Source organism: Myxocyprinus asiaticus, chromosome 7 (genome assembly GCF_019703515.2).
Source record: "Myxocyprinus asiaticus isolate MX2 ecotype Aquarium Trade chromosome 7, UBuf_Myxa_2, whole genome shotgun sequence".
Taxonomy (NCBI): Eukaryota; Metazoa; Chordata; class Actinopteri; order Cypriniformes; family Catostomidae; genus Myxocyprinus; species Myxocyprinus asiaticus.
The window spans coordinates 1,277,194-1,300,089 of NC_059350.1; the positions used below are offsets into that span (position 1 = coordinate 1,277,194).

The 22,896-nt window shown below is 37.5% G+C and overlaps 2 protein-coding genes across 5 annotated transcripts; both read right to left on the reverse strand.

Annotated features, from left to right (window-relative positions):
• Positions 1-1,466: 1,466 nt before the first annotated feature.
• Positions 1,467-15,733, reverse strand: LOC127444159 (NLR family CARD domain-containing protein 3-like). Of its 4 annotated transcripts, XM_051703382.1 has the most exons (9): positions 15,461-15,732; positions 13,473-13,586; positions 13,208-13,322; positions 12,944-13,057; positions 9,832-11,754; positions 7,130-7,303; positions 3,988-4,161; positions 3,481-3,527; positions 1,467-3,395 (listed from the first exon to the last, which is right to left on the reverse strand). In XM_051703382.1, exons 3-9 carry the CDS (start codon positions 13,255-13,257, stop codon positions 2,848-2,850), a joined length of 3,030 nt encoding a protein of 1,009 aa, XP_051559342.1. In that variant the 5' UTR covers positions 13,258-13,322; positions 13,473-13,586; positions 15,461-15,732; the 3' UTR covers positions 1,467-2,847. The 4 variants fall into 4 exon arrangements, with proteins under 4 accessions (XP_051559342.1, XP_051559343.1, XP_051559344.1 ...); XM_051703383.1 differs by lacking the exon at positions 13,208-13,322 and having other exon boundaries at positions 15,461-15,733; XM_051703384.1 differs by lacking the exons at positions 13,208-13,322; positions 13,473-13,586.
• Positions 15,734-16,403: 670 nt separating this feature from the next.
• Positions 16,404-21,496, reverse strand: trim35-1 (tripartite motif containing 35-1). Its single transcript, XM_051703400.1, is given in 7 exon segments — positions 16,404-17,546; positions 17,548-17,963; positions 18,788-18,906; positions 19,695-19,717; positions 19,821-20,042; positions 20,226-20,321; positions 20,900-21,496. Coding segments are annotated over 7 exon segments (1,503 nt in total). The 5' UTR covers positions 21,284-21,496; the 3' UTR covers positions 16,404-17,303.
• Positions 21,497-22,896: the final 1,400 nt, after the last annotated feature.

The following is a 22,896-nucleotide window of genomic DNA, read 5'->3' on the forward strand; positions in this document are numbered from 1 at the left end:
AATACAGCATTGTTTGTGGTTGTACTGCTGAGGGATAGTGGAAAAAATAAATTTTAACCTCTGATTCTTCAATTCGTCTGCCTTTGGAAGTCCAAACAAAGAGATTTTGCTTTTGCAGTGAAGAAAACTGCATCTTCTCAACATGGCAACAACACTAACCCAACTCATCCTGGCCTCTGCTATAACTACGTTTGTTAGAGGGCAGGCCAAAGTAGCCCTTAGGCGGGCATTATGCAAATGTGTAACATAATAACATAGCTACTTCACGGAAGAAATGGCTGGACTACAAACAGCCCGTTTCTTGTAGTTCTTGAGCAGTGTTGTCTGTGGGAGAGAATAACTCCCTATTGCGTGGACTTTGTGCTTTGTAACTTTGTAGACCTTTTGCACAAACAGCTATATTACACACTAAAGGAAAGGTAAAATCCCCAAAAGCATAATAGGGCCTCTTTAAAATAACTCCCATGAGGACCCTATGAGACACTTTCAAAGTGTTGAAATTAACTCCGATAGTGTTATTTTGAGTAAACCGATTTTGCTATGTGTAATGTACACAAGGTCATCTAAGCTGGAAGAGCTGCTTTTAGATTCACCTTGAAAAATAATACCAAAACCAATCTCCATTTAAAACTATTTTGTTTATTTATTGTTCTTGTTTTAGGTATGAAACATATCGCCTCTTCATCACTTTGACAGAACAACTGAAGTATCTCTCCATGTATATGACATTTCACTCCATCCCTCTTAATTTCTGTGCTTTTCTCTCGCAGGTACGACTTGCAGGCATTCCAAAGGCCCAGATTTGATGCCTAAATTGCCATCATTGCTCTGTTCCCCATGTTTAATCAGAGCTGAGAAAAATGGGGTTTAAGTTTAAAAAAAAAAAAACCCTGGAAGAATTACTAGAAGCACTTCAAACTGACCACCATGAATTTACAGCACATTTAAAATACCTCGAGTGCAGTTCTAGTGTTAGTTGTTTCTGTGATCTTTGAATTGCAGGGTTTTTATCCAGTTTTTATTTTGTTTATGATTATTATTATTTCATATTTATTTCAGTATATATACAATTTTTAACCTTTAACGTAATTGACTTTTTTTTTTGTACCAGGTTAAGTAAAGGTTTAAAATTAAATAGTATAAAGACATTTTTTACACTAAAATGTTTAATCTTTTAAATTCCTTGTCCTGTTTTGATCCTGTTACCACATGACCATGCAACCTATGTGCTGGACAATTTACAACAGCAAACGACACTGGAAAAACTTTAAACCTTTAAGATCGGATGGGCCCGCTAGCTTAAAATTGTTGAATACAACCAGCCTACATGTATGTTTTACTCACAGACAAAAATATAGTGAGTAATAGCTAAGTAATAGTCTTTGACTATTATTTTGGTGTTGCTTATATGCCGGGTTTTCACTTATAACTTCACAAAAAATAAACAAAACATATATCACATACCATTACTTAGAGGAGGTGACTTTAATTTTTTTTTATTTTTACGTCAACTTTAAAATCTGAGTTAAATAAAATTTATAAAAAAGATACAAACATAAAAATCCCTGATAATGTACAGGAGTATCATTTCTGCAACCTCTAACATCACCAAATAATGGTTTTAACACTCCCACCATCTGCTACTAGTCCCTCACACCACTGGATGAGTCAATGTTGCTTTGTCGGACCAGACAGATGGTCAAACAATCAATGTTTTAAATGTTTACACTTTTTGATAAAATTACCATTCGAATGGTTTACTTAAGTTGTCTCTGCGTATTAGGCTAATATTAGAGAAAGCATTTTAATGTACTAAATGTAAACAATTTTAAACAAAAATATAAGGTAATATTACAAAAATACATGCTTTATAGATAGAAAATTTTTATTAAAGGTGGAGTGTGTAATTTTAATCCAATACACTTTTTTTCAAATTCCATGAATATCTCTTTACAGTCCGCTAGCTGTCCATTCTGTGTGCGTGCTGAATAAATGTTTGTACACAGCCCTGGCTCTGTAAATGGTAAAATTAACAAAGTGGATCAGACCGATCCACACAAGCTTCTGAAGGAGCACTGAACAGAGGGGTGTATTTGTTTGGCTGTTGAGTTCAAATATCAACAGTCTTTCTCAGGAATTGCTTACTCCACATTTAACATGAAAACCAGTTGATCCTTAACACCGGCAATGTTATCGGACAAGCCGATTCTTCTGCAATGCTTTCTGTCAAGTGTGTTTATGTTATAGTTGTCTTGTATATTACGACATTAAACATTTATCATCTTTTATTTAGAAATGCCTATTTGTTCATAGGGAATCAGAGAGTGCGAAAGGGCATGATGAGTCTGAGGGGTGTTGGCAAAGGTTGTTTGAAAACATACTTTATTTTTGTAATTCCGTTTGGTGCCACTAGTAGCGCAGAAATTACACACTCCATCTTTAAAGTCTAGTTCATCACAAAAGATGAAATGCTGTTCTGACCAGTGAGCGATCCCTCTTACACAGGGATTACAGTTTATGTGTGCAACATGGCAGAGTACATAAAAATGGTCCCGTATCATTTCCCTTTTATTAAAAAATCCAAAGCTGTCAGCGGCACCCAGTTTAAGAATATGGAGGCTGAGATTCTGAAGCATTGTTTTTCATTCATTTTGACCCAAATGGTTATCAAAGGACATAGATTATTTACTTTAGCCATGATGCATAATACATATATACATTACAGTATTATATATATATATATATATATATATATATATATATATATATATATATATGCATAAGTAGCTCTCGAATTCTAAATGGTAATTGTGTTGTCAGACTGAGATCCTACCTTATAGGCAAAACTCATAGTGTGTGTGTCTGTTGTTTAATCTGACACAGAGACACTGAGGAATCATCATAAACCCCAAATGCAGCATAGACGGGTTCAGTGAACGTGGTGCTGAATGTGTGTAAGTGTGTGAGTGTGTGTGTGTCAGAGACGCTGTAGAAGGACAGAGTGCCAGCAAGCCAGTCCAGATACACTCCTACTCTATTAGAGGGTGATGAAGGAGAAGGTATGACAGTGCCCTCATTATTATGCCAGATGGTGTATCCATCATTAGTACAAAAAAGACTCCAGGACATATTATTCAGTCCAAACCTACGGTTATTCTCTTTCCTGCTGATTCCTTTATATGTCACTGCAGTATGACCCCAGCCGCTCCATTCAGCCTCCCAGTAACAGCGTCCAGTCAGACACTCTCTACACAGAACCTGGTGAATGCCAACAAATCTATCTGGATGATCAGGATACAGCTGCTCCTTTGTCACGTATGTCACCTTCCTGTTCTCCTCAGACAGAATGAGATTAGCGTCTACTGTGTTTGGATCCAGCGTGAGATCACATGCATCTGAACACAAGAAGTGATATAAAAGAGTGTGTTTGTATATTTTTTATAGTTATGTTCATGTAAGTGTATCAGACAGAAACCCTACATTTTCTTAGTCCCAATTTGATCCTGGAGGGCTCTCCATAGTCCAAACTAAAAACAGACACAAATATAAAGAATGGTGAGTAGATGGAATAGTTCATCACAGGTATGATCAATTCAGAATGAGGCATTTTGATTGTTCTGCCTTCACAGAACAAGACTGTTAGCTTCTGTTAGGCAAATAGAGGACATCTATGGGATAAATCTATGTAGTTTGATGTTACAAATATTTTCACAAGAACTTCAAATCATTTAATTTACTAGGACTTTTTCACACCTGAATCAGTTGCATCTTATCCAATTTTCATGAGAGCACTAAATTTAAGTGCAATTTGTGTGCCATGTAGTTGTGTAATTTCACAAACTGGGGTGTATTCTCAAAAAGGTAGGGGAGGTACATGTTAATGAAGTGTGCAAAATATAATTAGCTATTTTGTTAAGAAATTCGGAAATTCACTGTAAAGGGCAACCACTACAAAAAAGGGGGGTTGTACCCTTGTATCTTGCTTACTTAAGCTTGTCCAGTGTGCATTTTGGGTCGTTGAGTCTCTCAGAGAGCAGTTTGACTCCTGATTCTCCTGGGTGATTGTAGCTCATATCCAGCTCTTTCAGGTGTGAGGGGTTTGAACTTAGTGCTGAAGCCACATAACAACAGCCTTCCTCTGTCACCATACAGCCTGATAATCTACAAATACACACAACAGCAGTCAGATAATCTACAAACACAATGCAACAATAAAAGATAATCTGTAAAGACCTTTACTAATTACTGATTGATGAATCTGGACAAGGGTTGCTCCGAAACCAAAATTTTGGCTTCATTACGATACCAGCCCTGGTACCTTGCTATCGATAGTAAATCGATACTATAATCAACAAATAAAAAGCCTCAGATTTATGATGAAATTACACAGAAAATGACTTAATTAAAAGAACTTCATAAAGTCTCACAGATACAAATCATGTGTTTTCTGTTTAACTTTTTCTGGATTTAATGTTAAATGTTTTAATTAAATGTACAAAAAAATATAATATATAATTGCAATTTATTTTTTGTAAAAAAAAATTATATATATATATTTACAAAAATGTACAAACATTTTTGTTAAAATGAAATGCTGTACAACAGAGCTTCACAGTATTCATGAAAACATTAATGAAAAAAAATCTGATTACCTGTGGCACAAGACTGCTATGGCTGAATCAAAACATGCTGATAAAACACTTGCATTTGTGATTTTGTTTACAGATAATAATGATAGTAATAATAATATTAAAACAACCATTAAACATTATATAATTGTTATTATGAGTATTATTGCTACTTTTTGAATCTTACATTTTTTTCAATTTCACACATCCAGTTGAATAGAGCTTTCATTTAAGCTGAACTTATATTTTGACAGACATCTGAGTTCTTTCTGTTTTTGAAGGGTTAGTTATATCAAGCATTAATGTGCTGGGATAATCCCGTCGGCTCTCGAGCTGAAATCTCCAAACTGCACCGGAGGAATTCAAGTGTCCACAGCCGTTTATACTCACACACACACACACACTGCCACTGACACATCTCATATAATTTTGCTAATTACAGCATACTGTAATATGGTACCGAAACTGGCAACAAGATGATATCATACCATTTACATTTTTTTAGGTATCGCGATACTTCGTTAGTGCCAGTAAACTGCAACCCTAATCTGGACTTTCTGTATAAAACAATCTCTCATTCTCTCAGTGCCCTACTTGTGCCATCTTATGTCATCAGGCCACCAACAACTTTGCACAGGTTCTGTTGTCCGTACACTTTTATAAATCTGAAAACTTTTGTACATACACAAAACCTAACTTCAGACCTTCAGACATGATTGGATCTGATCGGAGCTGAAGCACACACACAAACACACACTACCAATCGAAGCATCTGTTTATCAATAAACGGTGGCAAAAGTACAGAGGTCCATTTTGTCTATGGTTTATCAAATTTTTCTGTCTTGTTTTCTTGTGATAAAAACTTAATTTTCTCATGATCTCGACATAAACAATGTTGTTTATTCTCGTGATTTCATCTGAAAGTTCTCATGAGAAAACACCTTTTGTGGTCTGGAGCAGCTCGTATGTCACAGGCACAGCATCTTCAACATCTATTGACATAGGTCAAATAGACGGATTTTATCTCAGTTTTATTAGTGACTCGCAAGTCTGCTGACCTGCATTTCTCAGTCACAATACAGTATCCATGGAGTAATGATAGGAAAATGAAGCTTTCTGAATGTGGCTTTCATTAAAAACATCTTGAAATTGGGTTTATTACTCAAAGACTCAGTACACTGTTCAATTTACTGCTATCTGGTGGTCCAAAAAAATTAAGCACAACTAGTAAGCCGCTGTGGCTGACAACGTTTTGAAACAATAAATGTTATTATCAATGCTATGTCGTTCGTCGTTAACTTTAGTAAGTGGTTATAAATAATCAAGTAATAAACAAGTGAAGGCTCAAAGGATTTGAGTTAAAAAGTCACTGTGTTCTGTTAAAAAATACAAACAATTTCATAGAGTAAATTAATAACTGGTTATTAATGTGTAGATACAAAAAAAAAATATGCATGCGGGCTAGGCTGTATAATTTTATTAAAATGGGAATGAAATATGCTTATGTGACTGTATGTGATTGTATTGATTCAAACTTGTACTGGGATTTGCGCTTCTTTTGAACCAGATACCGAAGCAGTCACATGATTTTCAGACAAAAGAAGCTTTGGACGTCACAGATAAAAAATGTTCCCCCCCAAAATGATTGAAGCTCTGATACAGTTCTTCAATGGGTAAGGTGTTGTTTTTTTCAGCACAAGCTTCGAATCTTCAAACGTCACATCACTAGCCATGGAGTCTCCTAGGGCCTTGCAGCTTGCTTTTAATTTGCTGAAGTTTAAAATTTCAAAACTATTATTTTCCTTGGCTGCCAGGAGGCTTTTATTATGCCCGGGACATGTGTCACAAGTAATGAATAAACATGCATTGCTCCACACAATCAGTTTCTGTGCAAGTATGTGCAGGCGAGTCGAGCTTGCAACTCCTGAAAATATATATATGCCAATGTTAGCCACAGAAAGTATAGAAAAATATTGGTGAAGTTTCACCCAATGTACAAATGTGCCTGGGTTTGTACCTGGCAGGCAGTGGATGCACTAACGCTGCACCCATCCTTATCGAAGCCTGTAAAGCTGAGTAGCCTGCCAGGAACAACTAGGTACACATTTCTACTATCACGTGAAGATTCAGGAAGTAAAAAATACTATATTGCATTAACTGCGTTAATTTTGTTTTAAAGTGCTAAACAAAAAATTTTAAACGCAGAAATTAACAATGCGTTAAGTTTTTTATTATTGAATTATTGCCCATTTGCATTGAGTTCCATATTTGCAGTGTCATGCTGTTTGAGGAATAATGAATCAGTTGTTTTTTTGTATGTGTGTCAGATGAGTAAAGAGCAATGTTGTGCAAGTTTGGGCTATGAGTGCCATCGACACATATTGCCTACCCATAGTTTTTTTTTTAAAGTCTAAATGCCTTGTGTTAACTACAAAAAGAGATCAATCACGATTCATTATTTTAAATCAGTTGACAGCCCTCTGTGATTTTTCCTTAAATACCTCAGTATCTCCAGTGTACAGTTTGGACTCTTCAGTGCATTAGAGAGCAGCTTCACTCCAGAATCCTGCAGGTCATTGTTACTCAGATCCAGCTCTCTCAGGAGGGACTTTGATGACTGTAGAACTGAAGCCAAACTTTCACAGCTTTGAGCAGTGAGATTACAGTCAGCAAGTCTGAAAAAGTAACCATAAAAAAGTTAACACCCTGAGAGACAAGGTAGGCCTTTCATGCCATTAAGAAATATTTACAAATTTACATCCCAATCAGAATCTGGCAAAAAATAAATAAATAAATAAATAAAAACATTCTGGCAGGTCAGGAAAAAGACTAGTTTACCACTTCAAATACTCATGGTGCCTCAAAAAACTGATGGAAAAAGATCTATGAAACAGGCATCTTCCTACTAAATTTCTCTAATCTTCAATCAAAAAGACATTCCACTGATAAGATTGATGAGATCCTGTTAGATAGCAGGTATTTAGAAATCTCTCCTAGCAACCAAATTGTGAAGGATAAACAATTCTATGCATTGCTAATTTTTGTTCTACAGGGGGTACAACTGTCAGAAGAGAGTATAATGCTCTTTATTTTATGTATCTGTCTCTGCAAAAGTTTGCTGAACATGTTTTACGATGCAGGAACTTGGCATTTATTTATTTTTTGATAAATCATGACCTGTGTAAATCTACCAAGGTGCAGACATGCTTATGTAACCGGTCCTGCTCAACCTGCTCCAAGCAGGATTTGAACCACTGGCATGGGAGGCAGGCGTGCTAACGAGGAGACTAAAGGCTACAGCCTCTAGGGTCAGTCGCTAGTGCCCCTCTTGAGGCCAGGGGAGTGAGGTAAAAATACAGCACAGCAATCACGTATCAGCTGGCTCTCGTTACACTCACCCCCCTAAACATCACTCCCATCCAGGTCACAGCACCACTGTAACCGGTCCTGCTTGACCCGCTCCAAACTGGATTTGAACCACTGGCATGGGAGGCAGGCACGCTAATGAGGAGGCTAAAGGCACATAATAAAAGCTACAGCCCCTAGCGTCAGTTGCTAGTGTGCCTCTTGAGGCCAGGGGAGTGAGGTTTACACATACAGCTATCATGTACCGGCTGGCTCCATTATACTTGCATGACTTCATGCACCTGCATCTTGGAAAAATCAAGCTGAGGATTTCCACACGAGTTTCCAAGTTGTATTCTATTGCACTTTTCCAAGTAGGAAGTAGGAAATTACAACTTTAATGAAGTTTAATGTTTAATTTGAAGTAAGGCATAAAGCCCTGATCACACTACACTTTGTGCTCCATTCACTCAAATTCAAACACATCCAAACACAGGAGATCGGAAACACAAGCTCATGCTAAGGCATTTCGCAGTCTACTTCTTACAGAAGTTCAAGTGTGGTGCTCTGACCTGCAGATCTGGATGACGAGAAGACGTGAGACCAGTCCTGAAGACCTTCATTAGCTGGCTCAGGTTTGTTTGATTAGGGTTACTGCTTTCATTGAATTTGACAGCAAAGCCGCCAAACAGGAAGTGAGGCTGTATCTTAGTAATGCTGTTCTAAATTTCAATGCCATTTTGGAATTTGTAAATGAGATTGGGACCATGACCTGATAGTCCTTGAGAGGTTTCAGGACTGTGCCACCTCCAGGTCAAAATTGAAATCTGCTCCTCTTTTAAACTTCTTAACTAGGGTTGCAAATTCTGGCAAATTCTTTTAACTGGTTAATAGCCAACATTAACTCGTTATCCGATAAGCCATAAATAAAAAATGTGACCAAGTAGACATGACAAAGGTTTATACTGGCTGAAACAAAACAGGCTCACATGACAGATGTGCATACTGTATTTAGCAATAGCTGTAACATAAACATTTAAATGAACAACCGCATATCAGTTTATTTCATTCTTGAATTTTGTAACAAACAAATTTTGAATGGATCGTTTGCACGCCAAATTAACCTAAGAGGCGATAACTTTTGGCAATTTAACAATGGAAGAATAAAAACAGCCAACCTACCCATAAATTGTGCTGTTGGGCAATCCTAATCATTCTTGTATAGAAAAATCTAAATATTGTACCTATTTTACAATTTGCATCGGAACATGTTGTCTTCACAGACTAAATGGTCCCACAGCACATGCTTCATATTTCCTTTTCATTCAGACTGAGAGGAAGACAGTAGTTTATGTGTTAACAGTGCACTTGTGTGTACATAACATGCCCTAAATGTTAAATCCATCAACTAACCTTTCTGTTTTAATTTACCTCTCAATTAATTTTTAACCAATACGATTAGTTGAACTAATTGTTAATCTGTTAAGCGGTTAACCGTCTACATCACCATTCTTAACCTAAATGTGGTTTCGACATGTCTGGCTCTTTGAGTCATGCTTAGTGTGATACACATGTTGCCATTTGAGAGCCTGGCCCCAAAATTGCTGCTTGTAGCTTGCTAAATGTATTATTATTTTGCTTTTTCTGTCTATGGCTGCCCATAAAACCATTTGGAGGAAAGTTGTGAAATTTGGCACACTTATTGGGTTGTGTCTGATAAGACCACAGACCATGTTTAAGGTCTGCTAGTCAAACTCTATAGTGCCACCAAGTTATAATTTGGTGTGCTGACTTAGGTCATTATGATTTCACTCTCTTTAAAAATATTGCAAAATTTCTAATACCATTTAATACTCACAGAGCTTTTCTGCAGTTGCTCACAGCTGATATCAGTCTTCTTCTACCCTCCTCTGATGTGTTGTATTTCATCAGGTCCAGCTCATCCAGCACCTCCTCTGACATCTGAAGCATGTAGGCGATTGCAGAACATTGAGCAGGAGAGAGTTTATTCTCTGAGTGTTTATCTGATTTCACAAACTCCTGAATCTCTCTGTACAGAGTCTGATCTTTCATCTCCAGCAGACAGAGGAATAGATTGATGGATCTTTCGGTCGAGAGATGTTTGTCACTCTTGATTTTGTCTTTAATGTACTGTGAGGTTTTCTTGATGCACTCTGAGTTGTTCTCTGTGTGTGTCAGTAGATCCTGTAAGAGTCTCTGATTGGACTCCAGTGAGATGCCCAACAGAAATCGTAGGAAAAGATCCAGCTGTCCATTTTCACTCTGCAGGGCTTTATCTACTACTCCTCTGAGCAAATTAAGAAGCATATCAAAAACCTTAAGGGCCTCCATGGTGCCACTTAAATGGCAATAAAACACATAGAAAGCCGCCAGAAACTCCTGATAGCTCCGATGTATGAAGCAGTAGACTTTCCCCTGATGAATCACAGATTCCTCCTTAAAGATCTCAGTGCAGATCCCAGAATACACTGAGGCATCAGTGAGGTCTATGCTGCTCTCTCTCAGGTCCTCCTCATAGAACATGACATTGCCCTTCATCAGCTGTTTGAAAGCCAGTTCAGCAAGTTTCACAATCACTTCTCTGTTGGACTTCAGGAGTTCCTCTGGATCTCTCTTTTCATACTTCTGATTCCTCATATTGATCTGAATGAGCAGGAAGTGGATGTACATTTCAGTCAGAGTTTGAGGGATTTCTGCACTGTCATCTTGTTTCAGGATGTTTTGAAGCACAGTGGATGAGATCCAACAGAAGACTGGTATGTGGCACATGATGTGGAGGCTTCTTGCTTTTTTAATGTGTGAGATGATTCTGCTGGCTTGATGCTTATCACTGATTCTCTTCCTGAAATATTCCTCCTTCTGAGGGTCATTGAATCCCTGAATTTCTGTCACACGCTTGATGTATTTGTTGGGGATCTGATTGGCTGCTGCTGGTCTGGAGGTAATCCAGATAAGAGCAGAGGGAAGCAGATCTCCTTTGATGAGGTTTGACATCAACACACCCACTGATGAAGTCTTAGTCACATCAGAAACTTTCTCACTGTCTGAAAACATCAGTGGAATTCTGCTTTCATCCAGACCATCAAAGATGAACACAACTTTACACTCATCATAAATCTTTGAGTCCAGATCCTGAAGTTCAGGATAAAAGTCCAGCAGAAGTTTGTGAAGACTGTACTGCTCATCTTTAATCAAGTTCAGCTCTCGAAATGGAAGCACAAACATGAAATCTACATCCTGATTGGCTTTTCCCTCGGCCCAGTCCAGAATAAACTTCTGCACAGAGACTGTTTTTCCAATTCCAGCGATGCCTTTAGTAAGAACAGTCTTTATTTGGTCTTTTGTCTTCTCCTCACATCCTGGTTCAGGTAAGGGTTTAAAGATGTCATTGCAGTAGATTGGAGTGTCTTGTAAGTGTTGAGTTCTGGATGTTTTCTCCATGTGTAAAACCTCATGTTCTTCATTCACCACTTCATTCTCTCCCTCTATGATGTAGAGCTGTGTGTAAATCCTGTTCAGGAGGGTTTCATTCTCTTGTATTTTGATTCCCTCAAATAAGATCTCATACTTGTTCTTCATGCTGGTTTTGTGTTGGTCTTTGACTCTCTGCAGGACATTATTTACTGGTTGGTAAGAATCCTGCTGCGGGTCTTCAGTCTCTTCCAACTGTGTGTGTGTCTTAAGGGCTGATTCTATGTCATGCTCCCTGATGTGGGTCTGACTGGACTTCAAAGGTCTGATAATCTTATTTATGTTCCTCCTGCAGAGAGAAAATAAAAAAACAATGGGCCTCATTCACTTACTACAAATATTTTCACTAAGAAATTATGATTCATCAAAAATTTTCACATTAAAATGTATTCAAAATTTACAAAACAATTTTGGACCAACTGAAACCACAAGTACACAAAAAATAAGCATGAAATAAACATTAAATGAATTAAATTATTCACAATATAATATATACTGTATATACGCACACAAACACATGTATAGAATAGTCTTAATAAGTAGTCTTATATCTAAATAACAAAATGTATGTGCATTTGTGTTCTACAGCTCAAGCTTGGTTCCAGACCAGAAAGATTTTGTCATAGGTTTTACCATTTTGTGTACTACACAACATCCCAGTGGCACAGGAAGTTTCTTTCCCTTATGGCAGTGTTCGAAGTGTGCAATTTGTGTCACAGTTCCGGCAGTGATCCTAACTCATAAGGTGCCGGTACAGTGTCCTGTTCGAAAAATTATCAGGCAATGGAGCAGAACCGCCACTGAGTTCTTCCCATGTGGAGCACTGCCTCACGGACCACACACACAGCCTGAACTAGCGATGAGGCACAGAGAAATGGTCCTGCGCAAGCAGCTCTCCAAGCATACCTTCAGTTCATCCAACATCTACGGTAAGTGGTGCATATTATAAAATCGATCTTAAATTGTAATGCTGTTCTGTGCTCTTTTATAGTGTAATATTTTCTGGGCTTTTGCATTGGTGGCATCTTTCTCGTCACGCTAGAAACTGTACAGGTGCAGCGGTGCTAAAGTCCCCTTCATGGAGATTGTTTGGGCGTGTTTTATGCAAATTCCTAACTTCGTGCACATGCTCCATTTATAAGAATCCAAATTCATTAACATTAGAACAAGAACAAATTAATGTGCGTATCCATGTGTTGTAAATTATGTGAACATTTTGGGTAAAAACTTGGTGTTGTAAATTAGGGAAACATTTTTGGTAAAAACTACACAAAATACACACAATTATTTGTGAAGGAGGTCCAATGACCTTTGGAGACCATCTTATATGTATGTGACAGTTCAATAGCAGTAATGCTAGATGAGAGAAAAAAAATAATCAAAACAAGTAGTTTGGGTGATATTTCCATTGAATTACATAAATCATGGTTAATCTGAGATGCACTATAGTAAATCAACAACTACATATTTATACTAACACAGGCTCATGGGTCACTGCTTCATCACTAAATTCAAGGGGATGCATCATAGAGTGGTCACTCTTCAGAGACACACAGCTAGGTTCTGGAGATGCTCCTTTTTTTCTCTTCCTCCTGGTGATACAGACAAAAGATAAACAAATCAATGTTTCATATCTGTCTGCTGTTTGCTATTCAATCTTTTAGTGTCTGTATAGCTTTAATGCACTACAAGTTGCTTTGAATAAAAGTATCTGCCACATGCATACATGGCTAGAATGATACCTGGGGTCAGAGGTCACTGCTTCATCTCTTAATGCAGGGGGATGCATCATAGAGTGGTCACTCTTCAGTGACACACAGCTAGGTTCTGGAGATGCTCCATTTTGTTCTCTTCCTCCTGGTTATACAGACAAAAGATAAACAAATCAATGTTTCATATCTGTCTGCTGTTTGTTATTCAATCTTTTAGTGTCTGTATAGCTTTAATGCACTGCAAGTTGCTTTGAATAAAAGTATCTGCCACATGCATAAATGGCTAGAATGACACCTGGGGTCAGAGGTCACTGTTTCGTCACTTAATCCAGGGGGATCCATCATAGACTGGTCACTCTTCAGAGATACACAGCTAGGTTCTGGAGATGCTCCTTTTTTTCTCTTCCTCCTGGTGATACAGACAAAAGAGGTCAGAGGTCACTGCTTCATCACTGGATACAGAGGGGCGCTTCATAGTCTCACAACTTTTTGTGCTCATCTTGTACTCGTATGCACCATCGTCTTAACCTCCAAAATGGTTAAATAAGGGGCTCCCTATATCTTTAATTTGGAGCTCACGCCCCTTTCTGGACCTATGCCTGCAGCTGCATATACCCTTCTCATGGAAACCAAACCAGGAAGTAATTCCGTTCACATACACAATTGTGAGTGTGATTCAGATGTTGCATTTTTGCTCTAAAATTTTAATTTTACACCAGACAGGTAGGTTTAAAATTGCTTTTGGCGCCACCTTTTGGATGTTGCACCTGAAAACTCAAGTAGGTATAGCTGCAGGCCGGAGACCTCCAAATGGGGGTGGGGTTACTTGCGCCAACTCCAAAAGGGGTAAGGTTAGGGGCTCCCTATATCTTTAATGCCGATTTGGAGCTCACACACATTTTTGGAGCTATGCCTGCAGCTATACCCTTCACTTGGAAAGTGGTGGCTCAGTGGTTAAGGCTGTGGGTTCAAGCCCCAACACCACCAACTCATGCCACTGTTGGACCTTTGAGCAAGGCCCTTGACCCTACCTGCTTCAGGGGTGCCATATCATGGCTGGCCCTGTGCTCTGACCCCAGCTTAACTGGGATATGCAAAAAAAAAAAAAAAAAAAAAAACATTTTCACTGTATATGTGCAAATGTAGAATGTGTGACAAAAATAAAGGCTTCTTCTTCTCTGGAAAATGTTCACCAACACTTCCAGTTTCAGCCACTGGGGCAGTGGTTCGAATTTCAGTAAACACACCAATTTCATCAGCAGAACTTTTGACCTCCTGTTGCCGAATTTACAAATTGACTACTAAGGTTTTCTGAAGTGATAAAAATGAGAAATCTTTTAAAAATCTAGTTTAAAACATGTCAAGTTTGTAGAAATGTAATCTTTATATCCAAAAAAATAAAAAAATAAAAAAATTCTGCACTACTCATGGCATCATTACCATGAATTTAAGCTTTTAATGAAACATGTTTACTGTCTACAGATGGTTACACCACATGACATTTTTTAGTTTACACCTAAAAAAAAACTTCTAAATGACTTTGAACTCAGAAATTAAAAACATGTTCATCATTGAAGTGTATTTGTTTAATTGTAATTAATTGCATTTTTTATGCATTTGTGAATAATTTATAATTAAATATTAGAATTTATTAGATTGTTGCGTCATTGGCCCACCAGCGTTCTGTTCTAATTTTAGCATCTTGCTTTTTTAAGTACACGAATTCCGAGTTTGCATCTTGTAATTTCGAGCTCTACAAAGACGTGAATGGTTTTTGCAAGTCTGAATCTCATATTTACAGTTATTCTACCACAACTAGTGCAAAAATTGAAGATCCTACACGAATTCTGTCAGACATTTATAGTAACTCTGACAAACTCATTAACTTACACTTTCTTTTACCCCATTTTAATCAATGATGCTATACAAGAAGCTTCCGTTGCGGGCAGTGTAGAGAGCGTGTTACCTTTTATTCTGGATCGTTTAAATTCACAGTACTAGAAATATTAGGAAATAAAAATTTCCTATTTTTCACATGATCACTTTCATTTAATAAACTAAAACAACGATCTAAATTTCACCAGTCTGGGTGAATATCAAAATATATAAATTTAAACAACTTTAATCGCCGGCGTTTTCCACCATTTTGGTGACTTCAGATGGTTTGCACATTCGTAATATAACAATTTGGTTTGAAATCACCTGTAAAGAACTGCAGAAACACAAATGGCAGCTCATTTAAATATGACTACATTATTGCATGAAAATAACTTTTGAACCTACCACAAATTACTGGGGTTTAAATCAACGATGTTTCGGGTTACATCCTCAGAATGGCGTCTATTCTTTTCTTTTACTTTCGGTTTGGACTGCGGTTTACATTAATACATTTGAATCTCCAGTTACCTAAAGTCTCGCGAGAGCCGCATTGAATGTGAATACACTGTTCTTTTGTGTTTATTTAGAGTCCTACAGAAACCCTACACCTATCCCTACCCCTAAACCTAACCATACCACTAAATCTAACCCTAAACCTAATCATACCCCTAAATCTAACCCTAAACCTAACCAGTAACGGAGAATGAGACTCTCGCGAGACCTTCTAGACCCAAATATGCGTTGGAGAAGTTAGGGACCGTCTATAAAGTGTGTCAATTTACACATTTCTGTGTCCAGCACGAGATGAAACCACCTTCATTTGATTAAGGACGCTCATCAGCTTGCTTTATTATTTCTTTATCTATGTCTCAGGACATAGCTAAAACACACTTTGGTTTAGTAATTGTAATGTCTACTAAGCACCGTTTTCTAATGATGTCCTATTAAGAGTTTAATACTTACTTATTACTCTAAAACAGTGGTTCCCAAGCCTGTTCCTGGAGGCCCCAACACTGCACATTTTGTAAATCTCCCTTTTCTGACACACCAAATTCAGGTCTTAGAGTCAGTCTCCACTAACCAGCTGATAAGTTGAATCAGGTGAGTTTGATTAGGGAGATATCCAAAATGTATAGTGTTGGGGGGCCTCCAGGAACAGAGTTGGGTCTAAAACATGCCGGAAACCTTTTTGGCCCACCTACATGACACGCTACATCACTTAATTTCACAATTTTTGCTATGTCTAAAACCATTGTTTAGTGTTGACTTCCATAATCATACAAGAAACAGTTCAAAAGATTTTGAAAGGAGGGACAGATTGCTCCAAAACAAATTTGAAAATCTTATGTTTAATACTACAGCTCAGGTTTATACATATTTTACTATTACTTGAGTTTAAAATAAAACTGAAAACTTTTCAAACAAACATCCACTTAGAGTGAGAGAGAAGTAATGAAAATGATACATGTTATACATAAAATACATATTGTGATAAATTATTGCTAATATTATACACAAATGATCAATTCCAAAGATGCACAGCACCAAACATTCAACATTAATATTAAAGTATATTTATTATACTGATATATCTCCTCTAATGTACCACTATGGAGTGTGTGGCACCAACAAAAAGCTGCAGTCCATTGTAAAGAGAGAGAAAAAAAAGTGTAGATCCTAATCTCAAAGCTTATAAGTAATTTTCTTTATAGTTTATAGCTTATGAACTAAGTTTATAAGTATGTTGCATCTGATCGTAAATTCATTGACTATAATGATTCACTAATTGTGAAAAACCTCTATAAATAATAGCACCCCAGTCGCTGTGAACAGTCAACACCAAAGAAATTAGCGTAAAGTAAAATTAAAGTATTGAGCACTTATTATTTAACAGACAGTCAAAACAACGCAGCATATATAGCTTTGGTTCAGGATATCTAGTTTATCTGCTGCTACACTCTCAGAAAAACTCATATAACTCATTTTGGGTACATAATTTTACCTGTTGTGTACATTAAAAGGTTATCTAACAATCCAACAGGATTATACAATTCCTTTGTATACACTGAAAATAAATGAAACAAATGAATATTACACCTATAGATACAGTTTTTATAGACAGCCCATAACCCTTGCTTCTGCTAATGTGATTGTAGGAAGTCAGTTTCCTACAGGAAGTCAGATGGACAGGTATAACAGACCATTATGATACTGACCATCAAATTATTTCCTTTTCTCAAGATATTCATTAATCGAGTATTTCGATCATCCATGACAGAATCATTAACATAGCCACAACAAAACAAACACAGATGATAATCAAGACATTGTGTCTCCCAAAGAAGGATAGCTTCTGTCCAGCCAGTTCAACAGTCGGATCATTGTTTGCTGGGAGTATACACAGATTGGATGAGTGCTCTTCTGGGATCACAAATGGGAAGAGCTCCCATACAGAGGGCACTCCCGAAATGCTTCCAAAAAGGGTATTAGTCACTAGCATCAAAAAATGTCACTTTCCTAAAGCATTTGCATTTCAGGTCAGAATCATCCTCGATCTTCATGCGCACTACCTCAGGATTCGTCTTCATCATGAACTTTAATGGAGTGTTCAGGAAATTGTATATGTCGCCATCACGTCTGAGACCCCAGAAGTCAATTTTGGGATGCATAATACATTTTTCCATCAATCCCAGACACACTCCAAGGCTCCAGTGCCGACTCTTTCCCACCTTGATTTCCCAAGTGTAAATGCCATCACCGTAACCCACACTCCCCAAAACCATACGGTTCTTGTACAGAGGAAGAGGGTTTGGGTCACCCTGCTGGTAGGAGCATAAGGTCACAGTGGACAGGTCATCTGAAAAATGGACATCTGGTGGAGCTGTGTTTGGATTCAGGATCACGGGGTCTGGAGACATTAGAAGAAAGACTCATGTTAGTTGACTTGTGCATGGTAAAATCAGTTCTTAAGAGTTTTTGCTCTGTCAGAGAATGCAGCGAATCCATTGATTTCAGTGGGGACAGCCATCAGATAGGTGTAGAGGACAAATGTAAAGGTTGGCGAAAGTAATGCTCCATCACTGTGACAAAAATTGAGAGCATTTCAACTTTTGCAGCAACAGTGGGGTCTGGGTAGCTGCAATCCCAGGGCATGCTGTGTGACTCCTGTTAGGTCTCCTAAGCAAACAAATTGGCCCAGTTGCTAGGGAGGGTAGAGTCACATGGGGTAACCTCCTCGTGGTCGCTATAATGTGGTTCACTCTTGGTAGGGCACATGGTGAGTTGTGTGTAGATGCCATGGTGGATGGCATGAAGCCTCCACACACGCTATGTCTCCACGGTAACACGCTCAACAAGCCATGTGATAAGATGCGCGGATTGAAGGTCTAGACACAGAGGCAACTGAGATTCATCCTCCGCCACCCGGATTGAGGCGAGTCACTACGCCACCACGAGGACTTAGAGAGCACTGGGAATTGGGCATTCCAAATTGGGGAAATAAATAAATAATAATAAATAAATAAAAACTTTTGCAGCAACATACTGTGACGTAGGGATCCGTTGACCACTGATAATCTCTGGAGAGGTGGGTCCAGTTGTGCTTTTGAAAACCCAATTTGCTGTATCCTGATTTCAAACAGCCACAGCTCTTTCTACAATCTCAAAATGGAGCTTAGGCATTTGTCACTCCTTCAGAGCCCTTACAGTAAAGAAAGAAGGTCTGATACTTACAGAAAGGACAGATGCCTTTCATCTTCTCCCACACATTGTACTTCAAGTTTCCTAGATGTTTGGGAACATCAATGAGAGCTTCTGAACTTGGCTCTGGATCTGGGAGTGTGTTCTCAATTCTAAACACACACACGTACATACACACCTCAGAGTAATAACTGTCCTTAATGAATACTGTATACTTAATTAGAGCCTGATCTCATGAAAATTATGTGACTGTAGTGACATTTTTGCACAATTAATATTGTGTGGTTCCTTATATGAACTGTGGCAGTTCCAAGGTGAAAGGTCTGCTGTGTGGCTCTAAAAATGACTTTTGGTTTTAAAGGTTAATACTCTATCGAGTTTTAAATGAACAAAATGGAGCTCCCTACCCTAAACCTTAAACCTAAACCTAAGCAATGGTGTCAGAAAAAGCAAATATGGGATGATAAACACAATCATGTCATTTTGTGCTGCTTCTATGACACTTTCGGCTCACGTGTCGATTCACGTGCTCTTCAGGACTCATATCCCGCTCTTTTACATCACAAGTGCAACACTCTATCAGTTGAGCTACCGCACAATTAGAACACACTCGAACAAGCTTGAAAATGCAGTTGGTATATCGTTAAAATGAGCCATGTGCTATAGTAAAGTGTTTATATGTCATAAGACAACATTGTGTAAGGAACAGGGTGAACTGATAATCTGCCGTTTTACTCGTGATTTATCTCAAAGTGAATAAAAGTCATTTTTGTTGTAGCCCCTCATAGTGTTCATATCCCCAGTAAACTGCCACGCTATATAAAAAGAGCCATGTAACAATTATTTTACAACAATGTAGTTATAGTAAAGTGTTTTTTTATGAGACCAGGTTGCATAATTAAACTCATGAACTTTTCCTATTAGGAAATTAAAGGAATACCTTTTCATTATGCTGTTATAGTTCTGCAAGAATGCACATCAAAACAGCTAAATTAGTTGTAAAATATTGTAAAACAATATGTAGCCAGAATGTATGAGTATGTGGACAGTTCTTTTCACTTCCAACCTGAAGGAAGGTGATGTCATCATCCTTCATTGCATTTTCCACCTCTCTGACTGCATCTGACAGTGACCGTATTCTTCCTTTCATTCTCCTCTCCATCTTTCCTTTCTTTTCTTTCTCTTCCTTATTTAGATCTGCAATCCTGCTCTCCTCCTCCTCTTTGAGGAACTGATGGAGTTTCTTAAATTCCTCCCTTATTCTTCTGTCTGTCTGCTGAGCTTGATTCTGGAATTTGGGTGGTAAAAAAAAGTGTTCTGTTTTTCGCAACATACTGTACCAAATGCCACACCTAACAAATTATAGTTAAAAGAAAGATCATGTTGCTGTCATGTATTCAGAATGTTTTTTTTTTTTTTTAGTCTTTCTCTAGTCTTTATTAAATAATGGAACATGTCTAGAGTTTGTCACCTGGATGTATTTAGAGATTTTGTCATCCACTGCTGTATTATTTTGTAGTGTCAACAAGGTCCTCTCAGTTGGACGAAGAGCTGCTTTTAGCTTCCCCTTTGAAAAGAATCCCACAAACCATCAACATTTTTTATTTAAACTTGTTAGGTAATGTACTGGACTGTAATAAAGAGCATTAAAAGACATCAAACACGTCGAAGAATTTTCTAAAAAAATGTAATGTAATATTTACGATATACATTTAATAATTATTATAAATATTAAGCAATATGAGTAAAACACTGAGACGAGATATTTGTTAAAACGCTTATTTAGCTCAATCTAAATCTTACTTTTTGCAGCATTATCTGACAATAGTTTGGCCTTTTGTAACGCGGTATGCATTAATATGAAACATATCGCTCGTAAAACAATATTGTAGCTTAAACAAAAGAGAGAAAAAAAGAGAGAAAAATATGTACGCATTTCAGTTTCATAACAAATTCCATCGAATTGAATTGTGTAATTTCAACTGAAATTAAAGTGATAAAACTATTTAGGATTTATGGAATTTTGTTTTGAAATTGAAATGCGTAAATCTTAAATATATATATATTTCTTTAATAACCACATATACTGTTGCTTATATGTTAATAAATAAATGAAATGTATACATAAAAATGCTATACTGTTACCTTGCGTTGGCGTATAATCTCTTGTAGGGGCTGTATTTTGTGTCCCCTGTGCTCATGTTTCTTACAATCCGAACATATCACCAGATCGTCTGTTTGACAAAACAACTGAAGTTTCTCTCCATGTAGAAGACATTCCAGTCCTCCATCCCTCTTTCTCTCCGTGCGTTTCTCTTTCAGGAATGTCTCACAGGCGTTCCGAAGGCCCAGATTGGACACCGGTTTCTGAGGTGACACCTGTCGACAGACGGGACAGTTTCTGGAGCCGCTCGAGGTCCAGTGATTATTAATGCACTGACGACAGAAACTGTGACTGCAGCTCAATAACACAGGATCAGTGAAGACCTCAGTGCACACAGGACATGACAGATCATCCTCAAGAGCCATTTAGCCAAAAAAAGAAGTGAAAAACACAAAAATAGTGAAGTGAAGACGGGATTTAACCGAGCAGAGAAACCGAAAGAAGAACGGCGAGAAACTTCTGTACTGCCTTCCTGGTTTATGAGGAAATGACATGCAAATTGGTTGGTATAAGTTGAAGTCTGAATGGAATCCGAGGTTCAGACGTTTTGTTATTGGTTCATTCATTTATTTGTATAAGTACTGGCGCTAAATGCTGATAGATCCTCTGACACTGATAAGCATTAATAAAGTGGTCCTCAAAAATGGGAAGGTAACAACTCTAAAGTGAGATATTCAAGCGATCATGAAAGATTGTTTGCAGACTGCTTTTATAACAATGCTTTCAGTTTTAAAAATGTTATAATGACAAAAGAGGTCACAGTTAGGAAGAAATAAGATGGTAGTGCTGACCTGAGCTACACAAATGTTTATATCCATAATTATGGGTAAACCATTGTGTAGGTCTGTGTCTGTTTATATCTTATGTATGTTCTTACTGAGTTGTGTATTGCATTGATCAAAAGGGTAAAAAATAAATAAAACCATAAAAATGTTTTATATGAGTATATAAAATTAATACTGTATCGGAATGACAACTTTATTTAAAAACGAATGTCAATCATATAAAGTCCAACTTCCTTGCTGAAAAACAAGACAATAGAAACACTCACAGAAATTCTAATGGTTTTAATGATTATAATGGAAATTGAATTGGTTTTAACACAAACTATAATTGTTCCTGTTGGTCTCTATCCAGTCCCACCAGGATTTTGCGGCAGTTTTTCCTGATTTTGTGTTGTTTTGCAGTGAAAACTCAAAAATCATAATTATATTCCTCTGTAATTGTGTTAATTACATTGTAAATGTAATTACATCTAAATATTTTAGTGCACACTAACTTTCTATGCAGTTAGCAAGCTAATAAAGAAATAAAATACAAAAACAGAATTACACACAAAAATACCATACATTTAGTTGAAACCTGTGCATGTTGGAAGACCCTTAATTATTTTTGTATTATAATTTTGTGCCTCAGACAATGCAAGAAAACGTCTCTAAGTTTAAAATAGACGTGCAAAAAATCTGTAAAGAAAAAACACAAATGAGGATTCAATAATTGGGCCTGTTGGGGGTCTGTGTGGGTGCCTCGTGCCGTCCCCCGCAAGATGCCGCCCTGGGCAACTGCCCATGTCGCCCATGCCTAAATCCGCCACTGCCTGGAGGGGCTGTCTATTGGTAATTTGTTTGCTTCTAATGCTAGAATGTCTGTATGCCATTATGGACCAATACAATCCTAACTGAATATGCTCCAAAACTCACTATTCAGAACGGTATATGAAATGGAAGCGTAGGCTATATACATGAAGGTTTACATATTTTACAAAGACATATAAGTCAGTAATAATTGCCAAGGTGTTCTAGTCCTCAATGAGCCGACTCTTTTGGTGTTTCGAGTGCTTCGAATCGAAACAGTGAATCATTTTTCGAAAGCAGTTATTAGACGTGTCACGAGTCCTCGTTCCAGTCATCTGGTCTACTGTTCAAATTCTATCTTGGGCTCATTGATGGTCAATAGCATGTATTTAAAAAAAAAAATA